We start from the raw sequence: 20,182 nt of genomic DNA on the forward strand, positions 1-20,182 counted from the left end.
ATTCGCAAAAAAATCAGGTTATTTTTATCATTTTGACTTAAAAAGATTGTTAAATTTTGCTCTGATAAGAAATTCAACAAAATGAAAAAAGTTAAAATAGATGCATTTGCAACAACAATTGTGCAACAACTTTTAAGCTATATTAGTTGAATATAAAAATAAGTTCAATAAATGAATTCGCATACCCTACATTTTGTTTCAAAATAAAATATATATTGTGCCCATCCATAAAGAACGTTTCTTGTGCTACCTACGTTCAAATTAAGTGAAATTTTTTCAAACTTTTTTGGAAAATTATATGGGTAATTCTATATATATGGGTAAACTCACACGAAATCGGGAAAAGCTGCCCCGACCCCTCTACGATTTTCGTAAAACTTTGCCCAAAGCGGTAACTATTGTCCCTGATAACGAATCCGCGGTCAGTTTTTGATATCTCGTGACGGAGAGGCGGTACGACTTCTTCCATTTTTGAACATGCGAAAAAGAGGTGTTTTTCATTAAGTTGCAGCCTGAAACGGTGATGAGATAGAAATTTGGTGCCAAAAGGACTTTTATGTAAAATTGTACGCCCCATTACAAACATCAAGAGTTATCGCGATTTTACGAACAAAACTTACTTTTTGTATTTCTTTTTGTTTCGTCGACCGTGTCTGTCGCGGCTGAACATGAACGGCCATGATCAACGACGACCAACATTTCAAAACTCTTTTTTTCGTAAAATCGCGATAACTCGTGATTAATTGTCTGCTCTACAACTTTGTAAAACATTGTTACACTCTAAAAAAACCCTGCAAAGTTAGAAAAACACGACATTTCAAAATGAAAAATTTTGTGCTAAATGAAAAATGACCTTTCTGAGTCAATGTAGATTCGAAAAGAACATTAAATTTCCCTTAAAATGACATGTTCCAAAAAAATTACAGTCGAGTAACGGAAATAAGCAAAGTTTTCAAAATAAAAGAGTTTTTTCGAAGAAAAATACGTTGTTTTGCAATTCTGGGTACGCCATCAAATCGGGCGTACAATTTTACATAAAAGTCCTTTTGACAACACATTTCTATCTCATCACCGTTTCAGGTTGCAAATTATTGAAAAACACCTCTTTTTTCGCATGTTCAAAAATTGAAGGGGTCGTACCGCCTCTCCGTCACAAGATATAACAAAAGCGGACCTCGGATTCGTGGTCAGGGACAAAAGTTACCCCTTGGGACAAAGTTTCACGCAAATCGAAGAGGGGTCGGGGCAACTGCTGTGTGAGTTGGCGGAGAATTACCCAATTAGGGTTCCCTTGAAATTTGCAATTTTTTGATAGTGAAAAACTACTAAGCCTAATAATAAGGTAGCGCATGCTAATGACTGCAGAAATACATCCAAAATTATAACTTAACACCAACCAAACACACACACACATGCCAACCTGGAGAACTAACCTGGCCTGGCAAACAACCTCGAAGGTCCTGTCACTCGAATATGAGAGATGGTCTCCGCTCCTTCCATTAGGAGCTGCTACAACACCTTTGCAAAACTTTCCGCTTGCCAAACGAAGAGCGTAAAACTAGACCATTTTCATTAGATTGGTTCATGGTTTGGAGTTTGGATTGAGGTATCTCTATTGTTGAAAGGTCAATTTAGTTGGGTTGGAAAAGAACATCCACAATTTTTTTTTGATCAAATCAATTAGCAATGTTTAACGAAGAATCATATTTCCAAAAATGAACCCTTCTAATAACCGCTCATACAAAGTTTCAGTGCAAACGGAGCAGTACTGCGTTTGAGATGGTGAAAATGTTTTCGTTTCGGCAGGGGTGGGGCCTACCTCTTCTATTCCAACAAGCGCTAGTTTAGATGTGTGCCGCTGTGTGGTGTGTACATAAATTTGTGTAATAACCACCATGTGATATATCAAATAGAATTTATTCCAACAATTAGACAACAACTTTGGCCATTCATCAAAATAAGGATTTCAGTTTTATGACCATAACAAGCTCTAGATGGCAGTATAATCATCCTCCTAAGGGATCATATATATTCAAAAGCCCAGACCAGCAACGGTACACACAGCTCTCGGCCCAGGTCTGATATGTTCTGTATGTTTGGCTCCAAGAGTTGCAGAGATGTGTTTCTCCAGTGGTCGACGTAGTACGACGACGATGACGACGTACGTACACAGACCCGGGAACAAGGACTCTGCTGCTAATAGCCGAATACTAGCAGCTACTCTGCACCAGCAGAGTGATTCCGGCCAAATGGAATCATTTTGGAAAAGTGTATCCAGAACTTGCCTGGCCGGCCACCTCATTCCCTCCATTCCAATGCTCCAGTTGAGTCCATCTAAGGGTCTCGATAGAGAACACGAACATCATCATCGTCATCATGTTCCTCCTTTCGGGGGCCAATATTTTATCAACCCTGTTCCAGACTCTCTTCGGACCGTCGCCTAACCGGACCGACGACGACGACTTCCGAGCGAGTGCCAAGTAAGGGCAATAAATGTTTTTACATGATATATTTATCAGAAAGTTCTTTATCACCTTGAAAACTGCTGCCACTGCTTTCGCTTCTCTCCATTAGTTGAAGCATAATTACGGTGCACTTTCCCCTCAAATGCAAACCGAAACTTTGATTTACTCATTCCAGGCCCCCAGCGACAAGCTCACTAGGACTGGAGCGCCATGATGCTGCACGAGGAGGTCGAGCTGGACGATACCCACCTTTGCAACAAATGTGGCCGTACCGTGGTGGGGTTGGAGAATTACATCAAGCACAGGAAGGCGAACTGTGTCCAGTCGAAACCGGCAACGGTAATTGCCGGTGGATCTAGTTCGCGGATTGGTTCCGTACATGGTTACGGGTCGTTCGATTTCGGTGAAGGTATTAAGGACACGGATCATCACAAGAAGCTTCCGAACTACAGTTTTAACTATGACTTGGAAGCGCCTCACGCTGATCCGGTGCAGCGACCGGACAGTAAGACCGAGTACAAAAATGAGGTTAATTATGACTACGAATTGGGAGCGGATCTGTTCTTTTCGTCTCTGGAACTGCAAAGTAGCTCGAAAAAGAATCTCAACACATCGGCCTCGAAGATAAGCGTTCCGAGCCGTCCAAAGTCTCGGAAGCCAACAAGCTCGCTGTCCACCACCGATCCCGATCAGGAGCATGAACAAGAAGACGACTGGATCGATCCACACCACGATTCGGACAAGCTCATGAAGGCCGTTAGTGACATCAGTGGTAACAAGCGAGAGGACTCCATCTACACATTCTTCCACCACGAATCGCCGGAACCGTCGGACGAGGAAAGTGATGAAGAGGAAGACTTTGACGCTCCACCGAGGACTCACACCGGTGGTAAGTGGAAGCCGGAGAATCGCCCATCGTCGTCCCAGTGGCGTCACTGGCCGGACCAAGAAGGACAGCTGGATAAATCCATTGAGCACGAGGAAGAGGAGGAGTACAAAAGCTTCTCGCCGCCTCCCGGACACACCAAGGGTAAGTGGGTGCCCGGATCGAAGATTACCCGGTTGGAGTACAAAACTCCTACGGTTCCGAGCAAGAGTTTTGACACGACCTATTGGTGTAGTATCTGTAACAGAAAGCTAGCTTCGAGATTTGTGTACGAACGGCACCTCAAGTCGAATCTTCACATCAAGCGAGCTCAGGAAGAGTCCGAGCTAGAACGTGCCGTCAAGCCGACGCAGTATCCAAACGAGCTGTCGAAGCGCGTTGTCAAGCCTTCCGTCTACCTTGGAGATGATTTCCTCACGACCAGTTTGGCCCCGGAACAGACGTCGACACCAACGAAGCTCAAGCGGAAGCGCAAGTGTTACTACACTAAGTGCGAAATCTGCAAGACACGGCTTCCGACTCACCTTCTCGGGAAGCATCTGATCTCACGATACCACTACCGACGAATGCTGAATCATCCGGGACAGTGCTTTGACGTCATCCTGAAGAACGTTCACCGGATCGTGTTGCAATCTCCGTTCCAGTGTCATCCCTGCAAGTTTTACGCGAACAACCAAGAGCAGTTCATGACCCACTGGAACTCACTTGGTCACGAACAGCAGGTCAGCTCCAGTGGCAAGTTTTGGTGCAGCTTCTGCAAGTTCGAGTGCATTGAGAACTTTCAAATGACCAACCACCTGTTAGGCCGGACCATCAAGAGGTCATTTCCGTTATCAACCGATCCGTCCCGATCATCATCCGTAAAATCACCCCAATAACCTGCTTCTTCTGTGGCGATGAGTTCCGCTACAACGTCCAACTCCAGAAACACCACGAGTTCTGCAACGAGGGAACCCCCGAAGATACCAACCGGGTCAAGCGGTCCTTTCAAAACGCCTTCTCCTGCGACCTCTGCAAGGCTTCCTTCCACAATAAGATGCTTCTCCTCCAGCACGGTCAAAAGCTGCACCGTCTTACGACCTACTACTGCTCGATCTGCGAACTATCCTTCAATACCCCGGCCGAATCCAAACTACACCGCCAAACCACGGCCCACAAAGTAATGTCCGCGCGCAAACGCAAAACGCTCAACCCATCCGGCAAACGCTGCCACATCTGCAAGCAATACCTCGCCGACATCCTTGAGCTCAAACATCACATCCGGCAGGACCATCCCGAAGTCAAGTACAGGTAACTGCCCAAAATTGAATCAACGCTCTCACTATCTTTTCCCGCAAGCCTAACTTTTTCTTTCCCGTCAAAAAATCCTTCCAGCTGCCCCCAGTGCGGTCAAAGTTTCGTGCTAGCCCAAGAACTTGGCAGACACGTACGTGACAAAAATTGTACATTTTTCAATTCGCCAGCACTGCAGCAGCCGGAGACGGAGCCGCTGCCGTTATCATCAACCGCCGCTGCCGGAAAAGCAGTCCCATCAACAGCCCGGGCGCATCTTCCGGGCGAAAATTCAATTATCCTAAATGATTCAATTAAAGTAAATATGAATGATCATAAAATAGGAAAGGAGTCACATCTGTATTCTTCGGCTCCGGTCACGGGCACGATGATGGTGCGGCGGACGGTCCTGGTCGGCGGCCGGACGGAAACCGTTTCGAGAGCACCGACGTTGGTGGAGGCGGTGGAGGCTGGCAACACTGCTGATGAGTCGTCCGGAGGTACGTATCTCCGAATGTTGGACGGCTTCTGGAGATAAATTTTTCGCTTACCAGAGCAGATGGTGCCTTCGCGTACCGGTCTTTGATGGGACGAGGGAGGGGTTGTTGTGAGGAGGAAGGTACGGAAAGTTTATGAAAATTTATAACTTTTACACGAACATTTTCGGAGGATATTTTTTATGTCCGTTGTCGTCCGGAGTTGTTTGCTAATCCAGAGACGAGAGACAAACATTCTCCGGAAGCTAATCCGGTAGATTTGTGTGAGTGGGACGTAGGAAAGGGATTAATCTCCAGCAACTATTCTTGCTACTCTTATTTAGTTATTTATTTTCGTGATGAGAGAATATTTTGTTTTGTACATAAAACATTTCGACTTTCACGAAAAATAGTTAGGTTCCATTCAGTTGTGAATGTGTAAATTTCAATAAACATGAACAATTATTTTGAATAATAAGCGAATGTAATAGATTTCAATAAGGGCTTTATGTGAGTAAAAATTGTGGATAATACGTAGAGAACCCTACAGGATAAAAAAAAAGCTTCATAATAAAAAATAGGGAGTGTTATTTTATTACGTAACGCAGTAGGGGATGAGGAGGGGGGGGTCAAAGGCCGTGTTACGTTCCATACATTTTTTTAAATTGTATGAAAATTTTGTTACGAAAGGGGGAGGTGGTCCTAAAATCTCAATTTTTGCGTTACGTAATAAAAGAACGCTTCCTTAGGTCCATATAGTATTGATATTTATTTTTCGTCGATCAAATAATTCTGTACAATATCGCTTTTGGCAAATTTATGGTTTTCAGCGTTTTTTTTTGTATTTTAAATCGAACAAGGCGCTTTCCGAGGTTTTCAAATATAGTTTTTTAGAAAACTAAATTTTAAGCAAAAAAAAGTATTTCTAAACTTATGAAATTCTCTGTGAAATCTTCCGATTTGGAGCATTTTTATGTTTTGTATTTTTTGATTTGGCTTAAACTTTGTGGGGGCATTTTCTATGACCAAAGAAGTCATTTTGTGTCATTCCTTCACCCATACAAGTCTCCATACAATTTTGGCAGCTGTCCATACAAAAATGGAACGTAAATATTCGAAAATCTGTAACATTTAAAGGAGTTCTCTGATCAATTTGGTGTCTTCGGCAAAGTTGTTCGGAAAAAATAGGCAAACGAAAAAAGTCTTGCCGATTCTTTAATTATCTTTTTTCCCAAAAACTCAATTTCCCAAACTTGGTATTATTTGATTTTGAGCTATAGAGAAGAATGGTCAAAAATTTTGCCGCCGAGTAATACACTTTTGATTATAATAGTGATTTTTGAAAAAAAAAAATCGAAATTTTATAAATTTTTTACCTAGTTTTGTTATGTAAATTTGAATTTGCAATCAAAAAGTACTTTACAGATTTGTTGATAAAGTGCCTCGTTTTCAAGATACAGTCCAGACTCGATTTTCCGAAGCCACGATTATCCGAAGTTTCGATTATCCGAAGGTTTGTATGGGACTTCGAATAATCGAATCGCGAACAAAAAAAAAATCGTTTTCGTATTTTTTCATTTTCTTGTTTTCAACATAAACATTGAGTTCTACAGTATGGCCCACAAAAAAAAGCGACATGTGCATTTTTTCACCGAAAAATTGTTCCATTCTAAAATGTATTTAACAAACTGATTTTGTTATGTATCAAGGTGTTAGTTTGGTATGTTTTGAAAATATTTTCATGACAGTTTTTTGCAGTTCGCCAAAATTGGGTATTGATGGGCTACAATAATAGATGTATTTTTGGTACAAAATTCACCTAAATTCCATACCTTATATCTTCAAAACGAAAAGTTTAAGATATCCAAACCTGTGTCCAAAACATCGTCAGAAGTCCCTCTTAAATATGCCCAATCGAAAAAGTTCATAAATTTTGATAGAATCGGTCATTTTAGGGAAAATACCATTTGGGTTATAATCTTGAGTGATTCGGTCTAAATCAATTAATAACTTAAAACCTATGACGAATGGCTGCCCAACGGCTCTATACTGTTAAAAGTCATATCAGGGCATCTGTCAATTACCATCATTTGTTGAACTATTTTTTCCCCTTGAATCATTGCAGGCTCCAAAAACTCCTAAAAATTGAAGCATTTTCAGAATCGGGATATTTTTGAAAAGATCACTATTTTAGTATAACTGGTAAACAGAATGTGTAAAATTCGATGAAACTAATTGTGACACGTCTCAAAAACAGTAACCTTGGAGGCTGTTTACTTTTTAATCCATACAAAAATTCAGAGGTGGCTCTTCAGAACGGCCAACATAGAAAAGTTATTTTTCCTTTATATGGCCTGGGCTGGGAGCAAATTGGAGAATTTTAAGCTTAAATGTGTTGTGACATTTTTTTAAAGCTAAAGAAAAGGTTTTTCAATGCACTATTCGTTTGTTTGGATCCCATTTAACATGTACACATGCTGCATACATCGTAAATAATCAAAACAGGGCCGATTTTCACCAAATAGCAATGCCGCATTTTTTTATGGGCCATACTGTACTACCTCATTTTGGTCGAATTTGCCTATTTAAAAATAAAATGCATTTTTTCAATATTACATCACCGCCATTTTGGCAGCCATCTTTTTTTTTTTTTTTACTTGGATTTAAAAATTCTAAATCGTTTTGGCGTTGTCTAGCGGTCATACCTAAGCTCGACATTCAAAAATTAGACAACGAAAAAAAAAATTTTTGTGATTCGATTATCCGAAGTTTTTATTATCCGAAGAGAAATTTTTCCGAGGCCTTCGTTAATCGAGTCTGGACTGTATAGCCACCAAAAGTTTGATTTCAGTGAAATATTTGAAGTTATTCGATTTTTAAAAATTGTGACCATGAGTGACCATTTCTGAAAATATTTGTTTTGAAAAGTTCAGAAAATTTGCGGTTAATCATTTGTTTACTGCCTTAAAAAAGTGAGAGCTAAATTTGGCATGCAACATTGTATTATTTTATTTTTACAGCTGCTTCCGAAGTGCTTGTTGAAAAAGTTTTGAGGTGTGTTTAAATAAAAAAAAACAATGTTTAAAAATGTTAAGTCCAAAAAGTACGTACTAAAAAATGATCATCTACAATTTTAATAGTTTCTCATGGTCCTAAAATCTCCGTGAAATTTGGTATTTTAATTAAGGTCGGCGTGAAAATTTGAATTTTTGCGTGAAAAATTACCAAAGAAGCCATTTAGCATCATTGGGTTTTCCATACAAGTCTCCATAGGAATTTTGTGACATTGGCAAATTTGTAGGAAATGATTAGAACTATTAGAGAATGTAATGTGCCTTTCAATAAAGTTATCCCTATTAAGTTCTGGAGAATCATCGCTAAACAATTTTGTGCAGATATTTGTTAACTAAATGTTTTTATAACACCATATTTTGCTGTAGCATTTCTTATTAATGCCAAGATAACCTATATTTTTATTCTCACACACACACACACACACACACACACACACACACACACACACACACACACACACACACACACACACACACACACACACACACACACACACACACACACACACACACACACACACACACACACACACACACACACACACACACACACACACACACACACACACACACACACACACACACACACACACACACACACACACACACACACACACACACACACACACACACACACACACACACACACACACACACACACACACACACACACACACACACACACACACACACACACACACACACACACACACACACACACACACACACACACACACACACACACACACACACACACACACACACACACACACACACACACACACACACACACACACACACACACACACACACACACACACACACACACACACACACACACACACACACACACACACACACACACACACACACACACACACACACACACACACACACACACACACACACACACACACACACACACACACACACACACACACACACACACACACACACAAACACACATTCCAGCTCTGTCAACCATGCCGGCAATGACCATGATGGACCATTACACCAACCTTCTGCCGACCATCCCATCTGAACCATCAGAACCAACAACAACTTTGGTGCTATCAACCACAGTCGCAACGGTAGCAGAGAAGCCAGAATCGACACCCGAAATTGAGACCCATCACTTGGCTGGCAACACTGTCACCACCACCACCACCACCATCACAACCTTCGACCCAGCATCGTCCTCGACCATGATAACCTCGGCATCAAATTCCACTTGTGATGATAATATTGTCACCACCAGTGTTGGGGCCGTGTCCACGTCAGCAGAAATCTTTTTCGCCATGGCTAATAATGCGTCCGAAAATAATACTGTTTACGTTGATGAAATTGTTGGCACCATCACGGACGACGGCTCCGACATTTCCTGGCAGTGTAAAATATGCCCATTCAGGTATTTTTCCTTTTTTTTCCACTCAGCTTTCCCAACTCTCCCCTCCCCTCTCCGACTGCATGTGTTTACCAATTTCCCGCTGACCTCGGCTAATTTTGCGGAAAATTTTCATTTTCTCTCTTTTCCTTCATTAATTTTTCGGTTCCATTTACGGCACTTCCATTTCGCAGGACCTCATCACAAGCGGAATTTTTGTACCATGGTATTCTGCACTCGTCAAAGGTCGACACGGCCAGTACGGCCAAGATTCCCTGCTCCCTCTGTCGGAAACCCTTTCGGAGGGCCTCCCTCAGGGCACACCTGCGCCAGCACACCAACGAACGGATCTTTCCCTGTGAGCTCTGTCCAATGAGCTTTACGCGGAAGGCGAATCTTAAGAACCACGTGGACAACATTCACGCCGCTGTGAGGTTGGAGTCGGAGATGACCATCGACGATGTGCCCGTGATTGAGCGGAAGTTTTTCGTCTGTGAAACGTGCGGCAAGGCGTTCGGTAACAGGTGAGTGTTTTCTTTTTTTTTTGCATTTCATTGAATTGAGGAATTTATGTTGGATTTTTTAGTATTTATCTGTTACACCCAGATTTTTTTTTTCATACGCTCTGAAACCAGACCCATCGGAAAATTTTTATCTGTCAAAAAAGCTATTGCCGATAGTTGTATTTGCATCCCTACTATTTTGTCTTTCTATTTTTAAATCAAAAACAAAAAATAAAATAATAAAATTATATAATAACACTAGATCAATTCATTTGAAACTGTTGTAAACATATGTAATTATTGCACTTATTTTTTCTGTTTTCCATTCATTGAGGAAAACTCAACATGAAAAGGAAAATTTAAACCACAAAAACCTTTCATTTGATATTTGAAAAACATTTGACCGTACCCCTCTACTGAGCAGTTCTGCACGAAATCGACCTTTTTTAATTTTAATTTTTGTATTTTTGTAAAACGTTTTTGGTGCCTTTGGTTTCGGTATGCCCAAAGAAGCCATTTTGCAACAGTTTGTCCATATCATTTTCCATACAAATTTGGCAGCTGTCCATACAAAATAAATCAAATTCTATAATCTGTATTTTTTTTAAGGAATCTTTTGATCGATTTGGCGTCTTCGGCAAATTTGTAGGTATGGATAAGGACTACACTGAAAATAAAATGATACACGGTAAATTTTTTTGTGGTTTTTAATTTCACTTTTTGTCACTAAAACTTGATTTGCAAAAAAAAAACACTTTTTTATCTATTTTTATTTTTTTATATTCTGATATCTTGAAGCGGACATCAAATGCCCACTTTTCGGAAATTTTCAGAACAGGCACACAATTTTTGACCGAGTTATGCTTTTTTTCAATCAATTCCGATTTTTTCAAAAAATCTAAAATAAAAAAAAATTAATGACTGCGACTATTTTCAAAAAAGTTACCATAAAAATGGCTATAACTTGAAAACGATGCACTTTATCAAAATTCACTCAGGTACTTTTTGATTGCAAATTCGATTTAACATCGAAAAATGTAGTTGAAAATTTTTTGGGACCAATATATCGATTTTTTGAAAATATCAGTGTTGATTCAAAAGATCATAACTTCGTCAATGATTTTTTGGCTGTTTTGGAAATTTCTGAAAAGTGGGCATTTGATGTCCCTCAAAAAAAGTCAGAAAATGAAAAAAATAGTGTTTTATATATTTATGTAGCGTAGGCTCGATTTTGACGAGGCTATTGTTTAACACTTTGAATTTTGTGAAAAAGTAACCTAAAACTTTTGTTTAACACTTTGAATTTTGTGAAAAAGTAACCTAAAACTTTAAAATTAGAAAAAAATAGTTCAAATTTTCATAATTCTTATTCGCCCATTTTCTCTTGCTTAAGCTTTATTTATTGTTACAGTACCGCTACCTTCAAATTTTCTTTAGAATATTAATAATTTAATGAAACAAACCGTTTTCCTGTGATATTAAATATATCATCGAACTTTGTTTGTACAGAAATGTACAATTTGAATAGAAATGCAAAACTTTACGTTTGAAAATGAGATTTGAGAGATGAGATGAGAAAATTTCTAATAGTATACAATTTGTCGTTATAGTTTTTTCCTCAGAATATTACTACACCCAAAGGAAAAATATATCTCAAAATCTGCAACATTGGATTTGCTGCAGAAAATGTCATATTTTATAACATTTTTTGCAGCAAGCCCGTAGATCATTTTTGCCCGCGTGTAAAAATAGGGGGATGGCGTCGCTATTTTTAGACCACATTTTCCACTTTTTCTCATCGAAACCGACTACTTTATCGACATCATTTTGCTGGGCGAGATAGGACGCCGTCTATTTTTAGACGATGACTCAGCACTTTTACACTCTTGCGCTTAAAAAAACCAGGTGGCAGCACGATGTAACGCCACGTCCCTATAGGGACGTGGCGTTACATCTTAAGCGCAAGAGTGTAAAAGTGCTGAGTCATCGTCTAAAATAGACGGCGTCCTATCTCGCCCAGCAAAATGATGTCGATAAAGTAGTCGGTTTCGATGAGAAAAAGTGGAAAATGTGGTCTAAAAATAGCGACGCCATCCCCCTATTTCAGCGATCTGCAGTTCTCACCAACACATATAAAGCTGGCCCGTCCCCGAGCAACACTCCCAAGAGAAGCATATGTTGGTGCTCTTTCACTCACTTTTCATCAAGCGTCCATGGCGCGGTGGTAGCGTGTCGGATCAATAACCAAGAAGTTGGTGGTTCAATCCTCGTTCTGCTAAGTGTTTTTTTTTGTGAAATACAACCAAAAAGCCGTCGGTAATGTCGATAATTGTCGGTAACGGGCAAAAATGTCATACCCCTATATCGCAAAAAATGCATGAGGACAGATTTCATGCAGATTCTGATATACTTTCATGCCGCCATGCATCACAATCATGCGACTGCCAGTTGGGTGTATGTTTAGCATAAATATTTACCTTTGGTTTTTGGAAATGTTTGGAAAAGGGAAACAAAAACTTTAAATAAAATGTGCATTTTCCATCTCATATGTTTGCAGGTTAGGAATTCTATTCTACTTTATTCAATTTTTAAACAACTTACTTACTTTCAACTGATCTATTATTTACTCAATTTTAGCATTTTAGAAGTTGTAATAATGCTGATATTTTAACATTATAGAGATTACATGATTTCTCATGTACCAAAAAGTATCATAACAAATAAAGTTAATTTACATGCAAATTGCATGGAAATTTACATTAAATCATTTTTAAATTCTAAACTTAAATGTGATTCGTCCTAGTTCATTAAATTAGGGTGTAATAGCAAACAAGTTTTTCCAACATCCCGCTTTTCGGATTTTGATATTTAAAATAAAACATGTTTCACTCTATATAAATACCGGATTCATATGCAGTGCTTCAGTGATTGTTCACTATCCATTCATAAAATATTTGTTTTATATGGAAATTGTCCACAAGGGCGAGGGGGTTGGGAGGGGGGTTCTGAAATCTCAAAAAAGTGTCCACGTGGTTTATGGATGGTCCCTATAGAGAATGGTGCTAACTTGCTCCTAAAAGAAATACGAAAGGTAAGAAAATTTAAATTCCTCAGAATATTTAACGCGAAGATATGGCCTATTAGGATACAAATGGTTGAACATCACAAGAAGAGTGAATCAAAACACTATAAGTGCAGAAAAAATCACCCCAATTTGTCCTCAATCGCTGCATCAACCGCTAATTCCACTAATCTCGTCTAATATTGATGATAATATCGTTAAGACTTGGTCGGTATTAGACACTTCCGAACAGCACCCATCGTTCCACCTCGGCCGTTACGTTCTAGACATACACCCCCATAAATATATGTATTGATCCCACTTGGGCACACACACACACGGTCACACTAATGTGACCTCCACCCTCGCGTCCTGATTGCTTTCCGCAGAGCAAGCAGAGAACGAAAAAAAAATCCAACGATAAAGAGCAGTCCATGAGCAAAAACTAATGCAGGTCGTAGCGAAACCATCACTTTTGTGTAAATCTATCAAGTCAAGTAGCTATTTTCACAAATTACGTTAGATTTTCTGTAATTAACTTTGCATTTTATCGGTTTGCTTCGCTGAGCTCTGACGATGGTTGTGCCGTTTCTTTTCCTCTGGCCACTATAGCCGACGATTCCGGATGAGAGTGTGTGCTTATATTGGACATAGAACTCGCAGACCTCACCTGGATTCAACTGGCTTGGCAGGGAGTTGCACGGTGAATTTCCGAAAAATCTTTTGAATAATCATAAATATAAGTTAAAAAAAAGAATATTTCGTTTTATAATAGCTATGCTGTGGAGCGAACATTTCCTTAAAAATTTAAATTTAAAAGTTAGTTAAACACACCGTAACCAGCTAATGCTTAAGCTTATTCCGGTGAATCAATAGGACATACGAAAGAAAAAAAAACCCTACACAAGAGACGACCAGAAACCACTTACAATGAATCTTGTTACGTCGATAAATTTATTGAAATCGACACAAACACACGGCCCAAGGGGTCTCCCACCTGTTCGCTGGAACACTTTGAAATCACCTGACCTCTCACTTGATGGCACCTTCTCTGATGCAAAATGTGTGAGACGATGAGATGCCAAGTCATGGATTACGAACAAAACACCGCCACTGGAAATTACGGCGATGATGGTGCTGGGGATGGTGGTATATTGTTGTTTTAGTCGAAACCCAAGACATGAGGATCCGCGCTCCCGGGGTGCCCAACGCCCCAATGGACGGCGCCCAGGTACACATTCTGGATCAACGATGTTTGTGCAGGGAATTTGAGGTTTCTGTTTGCCTGACCGACGGATTCCAGCCACCCTGCTGGAACACACACCGAGTAATAGTAATTTGCCTGTATTATGTTTATCCAGGTTTGCACGACGACGTGGTCCACGTGGTTTTCGGAGGGATCAGTCTTGTCGTATTGACAATTTTTGCTCCGGGATCCATCCCCGCTGGTCATGGTGGTACACAATGGTCCATGCTCTCCATCCTGGCCGCCCATCGATGGGCGGGGAGAAACTTATCTAAACAGCCGTAAAGTATGGTGTAAGGATATAAAAATATTTAATTATTTACATCGACCGGGGCTTGGTTTGGAGCAGCTTTTGTGCCAACATCGACGACGACGGTGGCGTATAATTTGCGAGAGAAGCCACAGAGAGCAGTGTTGTTGGATTTCCGTTCCGGTGGACTGTCGTAAAGTTGACCGTTTTATTGATATTGCTGTGCTATTCGTCCAACCCTTGCTCGTCCCCTCCCGTCTGCTATAATTAGCCTGGAGGTGGCACATTTGTCAAAGCTTTGTTGGAAAGTTAGCTCAAAAGTACACAGAGAACTTTTGATTAAAACTCAGATTCATGATTCAACAGTAAACTTGAGTAACCTTAGAGGAGAGTGGAGAGCCTTGATCCCCTTTTTGTGTCCTGCATAGCTTTCTCAATTTATCACAAAACTATAAACTTTTTGCATGAGTTGAAAGTTTAAACATTCTGATATGATAACGCCCATCAAAACAGGCCAAAAGATGATTTTCCAATCACTCCTGAAAGTTTCATGAAGATATTTCATGGTTAAAGTGAGTAACAGACAATTTAAGCTTGAGTTTTTTTCAGAGTCACTGAAGGAGGTATTAGACTATGACAAACAAACATAATCGCACATTTTCGTGTTTGGCCGTTTGCCAAACTCGCAAACAAAACAAAACATGATATCTTGAGATCGGATTGACCAAATAGACTGAAATTAGAAGTGAAGACTCTCAAGATGTACCTTTGTGCATGGCGAAACCCGATTTCGAAATTCAGTTTATGAGAAAATACAAAAATCAAAAGCTTCAAAATATTTTTTATATGGAAAACGTGAACAGATTTTCTTCCATTTTTAAAATAATAAACTACTTGAAAATCGTCTCAAAAGTCAGCTTCGTCATGCACACGGTTACCTATTTGAAAATGTTGAGCAAACTCACTTTTGAAACTGTTTATTTCAATTATAGCTTTATCTCGGAAATGATATAACCAATTTTTTTCTTATTTATTTAAATTATAGGTTTGAATGCATATTTTATTGTTCTATAAACATATATTAAAAACAACATTTTTGGCGTTTTATATGGAAGTAACCATAAAATTCGAAAAAAGGTTAAATGATAGGACGATTAATTAAACATCAAGCTTGTACGGGTTTAACAGTTGAGCAGTTTATCAAACGGTTCATGAACTTAAAAAAAGCAATATAAACTGTGTTCAACACAGATAAAGCCAAAGAAAATAAATAGATCTCTTGGAGGATTTTTGCAACTCTATCAAGAAACATTAACCATTTTTTATTGAGTCAATTTCACACAACTTTCTAGAACAAAGCTCTAGCTTCTTTGTCCATGTCGGCATGTCGAATGACAGATATTGTAGTTACAAATGAGACAATTTTTGCTGATTTTTTTCGTTATTTCGTAAATATGAAAAAAATCGAGAATAAAAATCTGCTAATAATTTTCATGTCAATAAAATAAGTTTTTATTATTCGTAGTTACATATATTATGGTAATTAAATGGACTATTAATGTATACAAAGCTATACTTATGGTTTAACCGCCAATTCTTAATTTGAAAATGATGTTATTTTTATTTTAAATGCAATTTAAAAATTACTATCTTTCTAAGTGCCAGAACTTGCTTCATAAACTCTTGTGTTCACTCAATAAAAATTAAAACTCTATGAGGGTAGTTTGACAAAATTGAATTTGTGTGTGAAAAGTACATTGAGCGTAACCTTTTGTTCTGAATAGTCCTGATTTACAACTAGAATGCTCTGCAAGATAGCTACAGCATAGCAGTTTGGACCGCGGTAGGATAAAATTCTCTTCAAAACTTCTTCAGGAGTTTGGAAGAGTACTTGAAGAGAGTTTTATCCTACCGCGGTACAAACTGCTACGCTGTAGCTATCTTGAAGAGCTCTTGTAGAACTCCTGGAAAAAAATGTTACTTGGGTTGGAAATAAGGAGTGGATGGGCCAAGGATGGGCAAATAATTATTCACAAATACTTAAAAACGAATCCCAATTGTTTTGGAAAAGTTACTATATTGTTTCTTTTAGGTTCAATAGTATCCCATAGATTCTTCTTTTAAAAATTAGAGGTAACGAAACATCTCTACACGGTGTACCATAACTTCTCCAAAGGTGTCACCGCCAGATCTTAACTATATCATTTTCCTAAATTACAGTATGAATATGTAATTACTTCCAACTGGCATGCATCGAGCTCGAGCTCTTTTTGTTGTTGCTCCAAGTCGGGAGGGGGTGGAAATCCTACACATGTGCTGAGAGAGGAGAGGGTGGCACTGCATATGCTGCCAAAATTTATTCGATAAATTTTTCCTACCATCAGCGCCCACCATACAAAACACATACACATTCTCCCCCGGCAACGGGCATTCGGAGGGTGTGTGTGTGTGTCCTCATTGATGTCCTCGGGTGTAGCGGTACAGAGGGGTAGAGGCGCAGTAAATCTTAAAACCTACATCCTTTCAGGGACGAACCACCGCGCCGTCCTGTGTAACCTCCACCTCCTCTCGCGTAGCTCAACATAATTTGGCCGGAGAGGAGTTGAGTTTTTAGTTGAGTTTGGAGCAGCAGAGACTTGTAATATATGCACACTTCCAGTGTATATCACCCCGAACTGTCATATTAATATCATATATTTCGAAAGGGGTAGCGTGTAATGCTGTCCACCCCCGTTTCCACCACCACAGAAGTTGGCCTTTTTTGAAGGATGCTGCCCCGTGGCACAATGGAGGAAGGCATGGGGTTGTTCGGGGGTTGCTGACTGCCTTCGGTATGGCTATAACAAGCGCACCAATTAAGAGAAGAATGAACTTGAAACATACACACAAATACAAGCGAGCGGGGAGAGGGCGATGGGGTCTCCTGAGGACACATGCAAACACACACACACACGTGTATCCCCCGAAACAGACACGTGGACCATGAGACAAAGAGAAAGATGGCGTCATATCTCGCGCCAAGTTTTGAACGTTTAGAGACTGAGGGTGACACGGGACACGTCGTGTGTACTTCAAATTTATCTACTTGGTGCCAGACTTCTAAAATGATATTAGTTTATACAGTAACCAGTGACTTGGACGGTTTAGGATTACACCGTTTGTTGTGGAATCACGTGGTGCTCGAGTTCGGCAGTTAGATTGTTGAGCGTGCTGTCGATCGTGGTTATATTGCCCTCCCCTTTAAAATATATCCAATAGCTATTCGAAAAACGTCTGCAAACAATATTATTAAAATTTCTTGTTTCTTGTTTCTTGTTTCTTGTTTCTTGTTTCTTGTTTCTTGTTTCTTGTTTCTTGTTTCTTGTTTCTTGTTTCTTGTTTCTTGTTTCTTGTTTCTTGTTTCTTGTTTCTTGTTTCTTGTTTCTTGTTTCTTGTTTCTTGTTTCTTGTTTCTTGTTTCTTGTTTCTTGTTTCTTGTTTCTTGTTTCTTGTTTCTTGTTTCTTGTTTCTTGTTTCTTGTTTCTTGTTTCTTGTTTCTTGTTTCTTGTTTCTTGTTTCTTGTTTCTTGTTTCTTGTTTCTTGTTTCTTGTTTCTTGTTTCTTGTTTCTTGTTTCTTGTTTCTTGTTTCTTGTTTCTTGTTTCTTGTTTCTTGTTTCTTGTTTCTTGTTTCTTGTTTCTTGTTTCTTGTTTCTTGTTTCTTGTTTCTTGTTTCTTGTTTCTTGTTTCTTGTTTCTTGTTTCTTGTTTCTTGTTTCTTGTTTCTTGTTTCTTGTTTCTTGTTTCTTGTTTCTTGTTTCTTGTTTCTTGTTTCTTGTTTCTTGTTTCTTGTTTCTTGTTTCTTGTTTCTTGTTTCTTGTTTCTTGTTTCTTGTTTCTTGTTTCTTGTTTCTTGTTTCTTGTTTCTTGTTTCTTGTTTCTTGTTTCTTGTTTCTTGTTTCTTGTTTCTTGTTTCTTGTTTCTTGTTTCTTGTTTCTTGTTTCTTGTTTCTTGTTTCTTGTTTCTTGTTTCTTGTTTCTTGTTTCTTGTTTCTTGTTTCTTGTTTCTTGTTTCTTGTTTCTTGTTTCTTGTTTCTTGTTTCTTGTTTCTTGTTTCTTGTTTCTTGTTTCTTGTTTCTTGTTTCTTGTTTCTTGTTTCTTGTTTCTTGTTTCTTGTTTCTTGTTTCTTGTTTCTTGTTTCTTGTTTCTTGTTTCTTGTTTCTTGTTTCTTGTTTCTTGTTTCTTGTTTCTTGTTTCTTGTTTCTTGTTTCTTGTTTCTTGTTTCTTGTTTCTTGTTTCTTGTTTCTTGTTTCTTGTTTCTTGTTTCTTGTTTCTTGTTTCTTGTTTCTTGTTTCTTGTTTCTTGTTTCTTGTTTCTTGTTTCTTGTTTCTTGTTTCTTGTTTCTTGTTTCTTGTTTCTTGTTTCTTGTTTCTTGTTTCTTGTTTCTTGTTTCTTGTTTCTTGTTTCTTGTTTCTTGTTTCTTGTTTCTTGTTTCTTGTTTCTTGTTTCTTGTTTCTTGTTTCTTGTTTCTTGTTTCTTGTTTCTTGTTTCTTGTTTCTTGTTTCTTGTTTCTTGTTTCTTGTTTCTTGTTTCTTGTTTCTTGTTCCTTGTTCCTTGTTTCTAAAAAAAATCTCTCATTTGGACTGCAAACATCTTGATCCAACATTGGTCCGAAATCTAAGCTTTACGAAGTTCTATCATCCCGCTCAAAACCCGTTTTCAAATCGAGCTGAAATGAACCCCTCGTTCATCTATGATGTCTTCCAAACCCATGGAATCATCCACAACGCGCGCACATTCCCATCACCCTTCAAGATAAGAATGATTTGTTTCTGGCGATTTACGACTGCTTCCTTTGCCGCACATCCATACACATCCTGGCGGCCTGTATGGACTCCCAATTGCAAGTCGATGCAACCCCGTCGTTCGAGGATATCGTCATCGTCATCCTTCGAGGCCACCCATAAAGCTGCCGATATTTCACGGCTCGCTTGAAAAACTCTTCCACACCATCACACGGGCCGCGTTTACGGTTGGTTGGCTGCCCGTCCATCCAGCCCGATCTCCGACGATCCGATTTCCGGCCAATCTCCTGGGCAGGTTCCGAGTGCCAATGACAAGTGCTTCGATATCGCTGGTCGCGGTGCGGTGAAGATTTATACCCAAGGACACGTCCTCCGCCGAGTCGTCATTATTGACTAGACTCCATTAATAATGCGTTACGATAAAAGTTGGACAGTCGTTCCCCAGCAAACGTTGACATTTATGGACTGGTCCAGACAAACGGCGCGGGCATTCCTGAGCACGAAACAAAGTCCAAAAAATCTCAATGGAAGAAAGGTGTTGATATTTTTCAATCGCCGCATCCACCACACATTCCTGCGGAATGCAGATACATCGTCAACGAAGATTTCGGCGAAAAGTTTTTCACATTTTCCACCCCTCCTGCGGTGCGGTCACCGTTTTTCACTTTTCCTGTTGAGCAATTTCCCGCCGATGCCGTGGCGGCGGCGTAGCAGAGTTGCTCCAAATGGTACTAAATCATGTTCGCTGTGTGTAGAGGAAGATAAAAGTATTCAATCGAACAGTGCTA

The 20,182-nt window shown here is 39.4% G+C and overlaps 1 protein-coding gene across 1 annotated transcript in view; it reads left to right on the plus strand.

Annotated features, from left to right (window-relative positions):
• LOC6043009 (zinc finger protein ZFAT) overlaps positions 1-20,182 on the plus strand; it is a 155,230-nt gene that overhangs the window by 94,422 nt on the left and 40,626 nt on the right. The window contains 5 exon segments of the mRNA XM_038254872.1: positions 2,641-4,155; positions 4,158-4,641; positions 4,726-5,123; positions 9,146-9,581; positions 9,752-10,081. Of these exon segments, the coding sequence (XP_038110800.1) occupies positions 2,676-4,155; positions 4,158-4,641; positions 4,726-5,123; positions 9,146-9,581; positions 9,752-10,081 (3,128 nt within the window). The 5' untranslated portion in view covers positions 2,641-2,675.

The sequence above is a fragment of the Culex quinquefasciatus genome, chromosome 2 (assembly GCF_015732765.1).
Source record: "Culex quinquefasciatus strain JHB chromosome 2, VPISU_Cqui_1.0_pri_paternal, whole genome shotgun sequence".
In the NCBI taxonomy this organism is placed as follows: domain Eukaryota; kingdom Metazoa; phylum Arthropoda; class Insecta; order Diptera; family Culicidae; genus Culex; species Culex quinquefasciatus.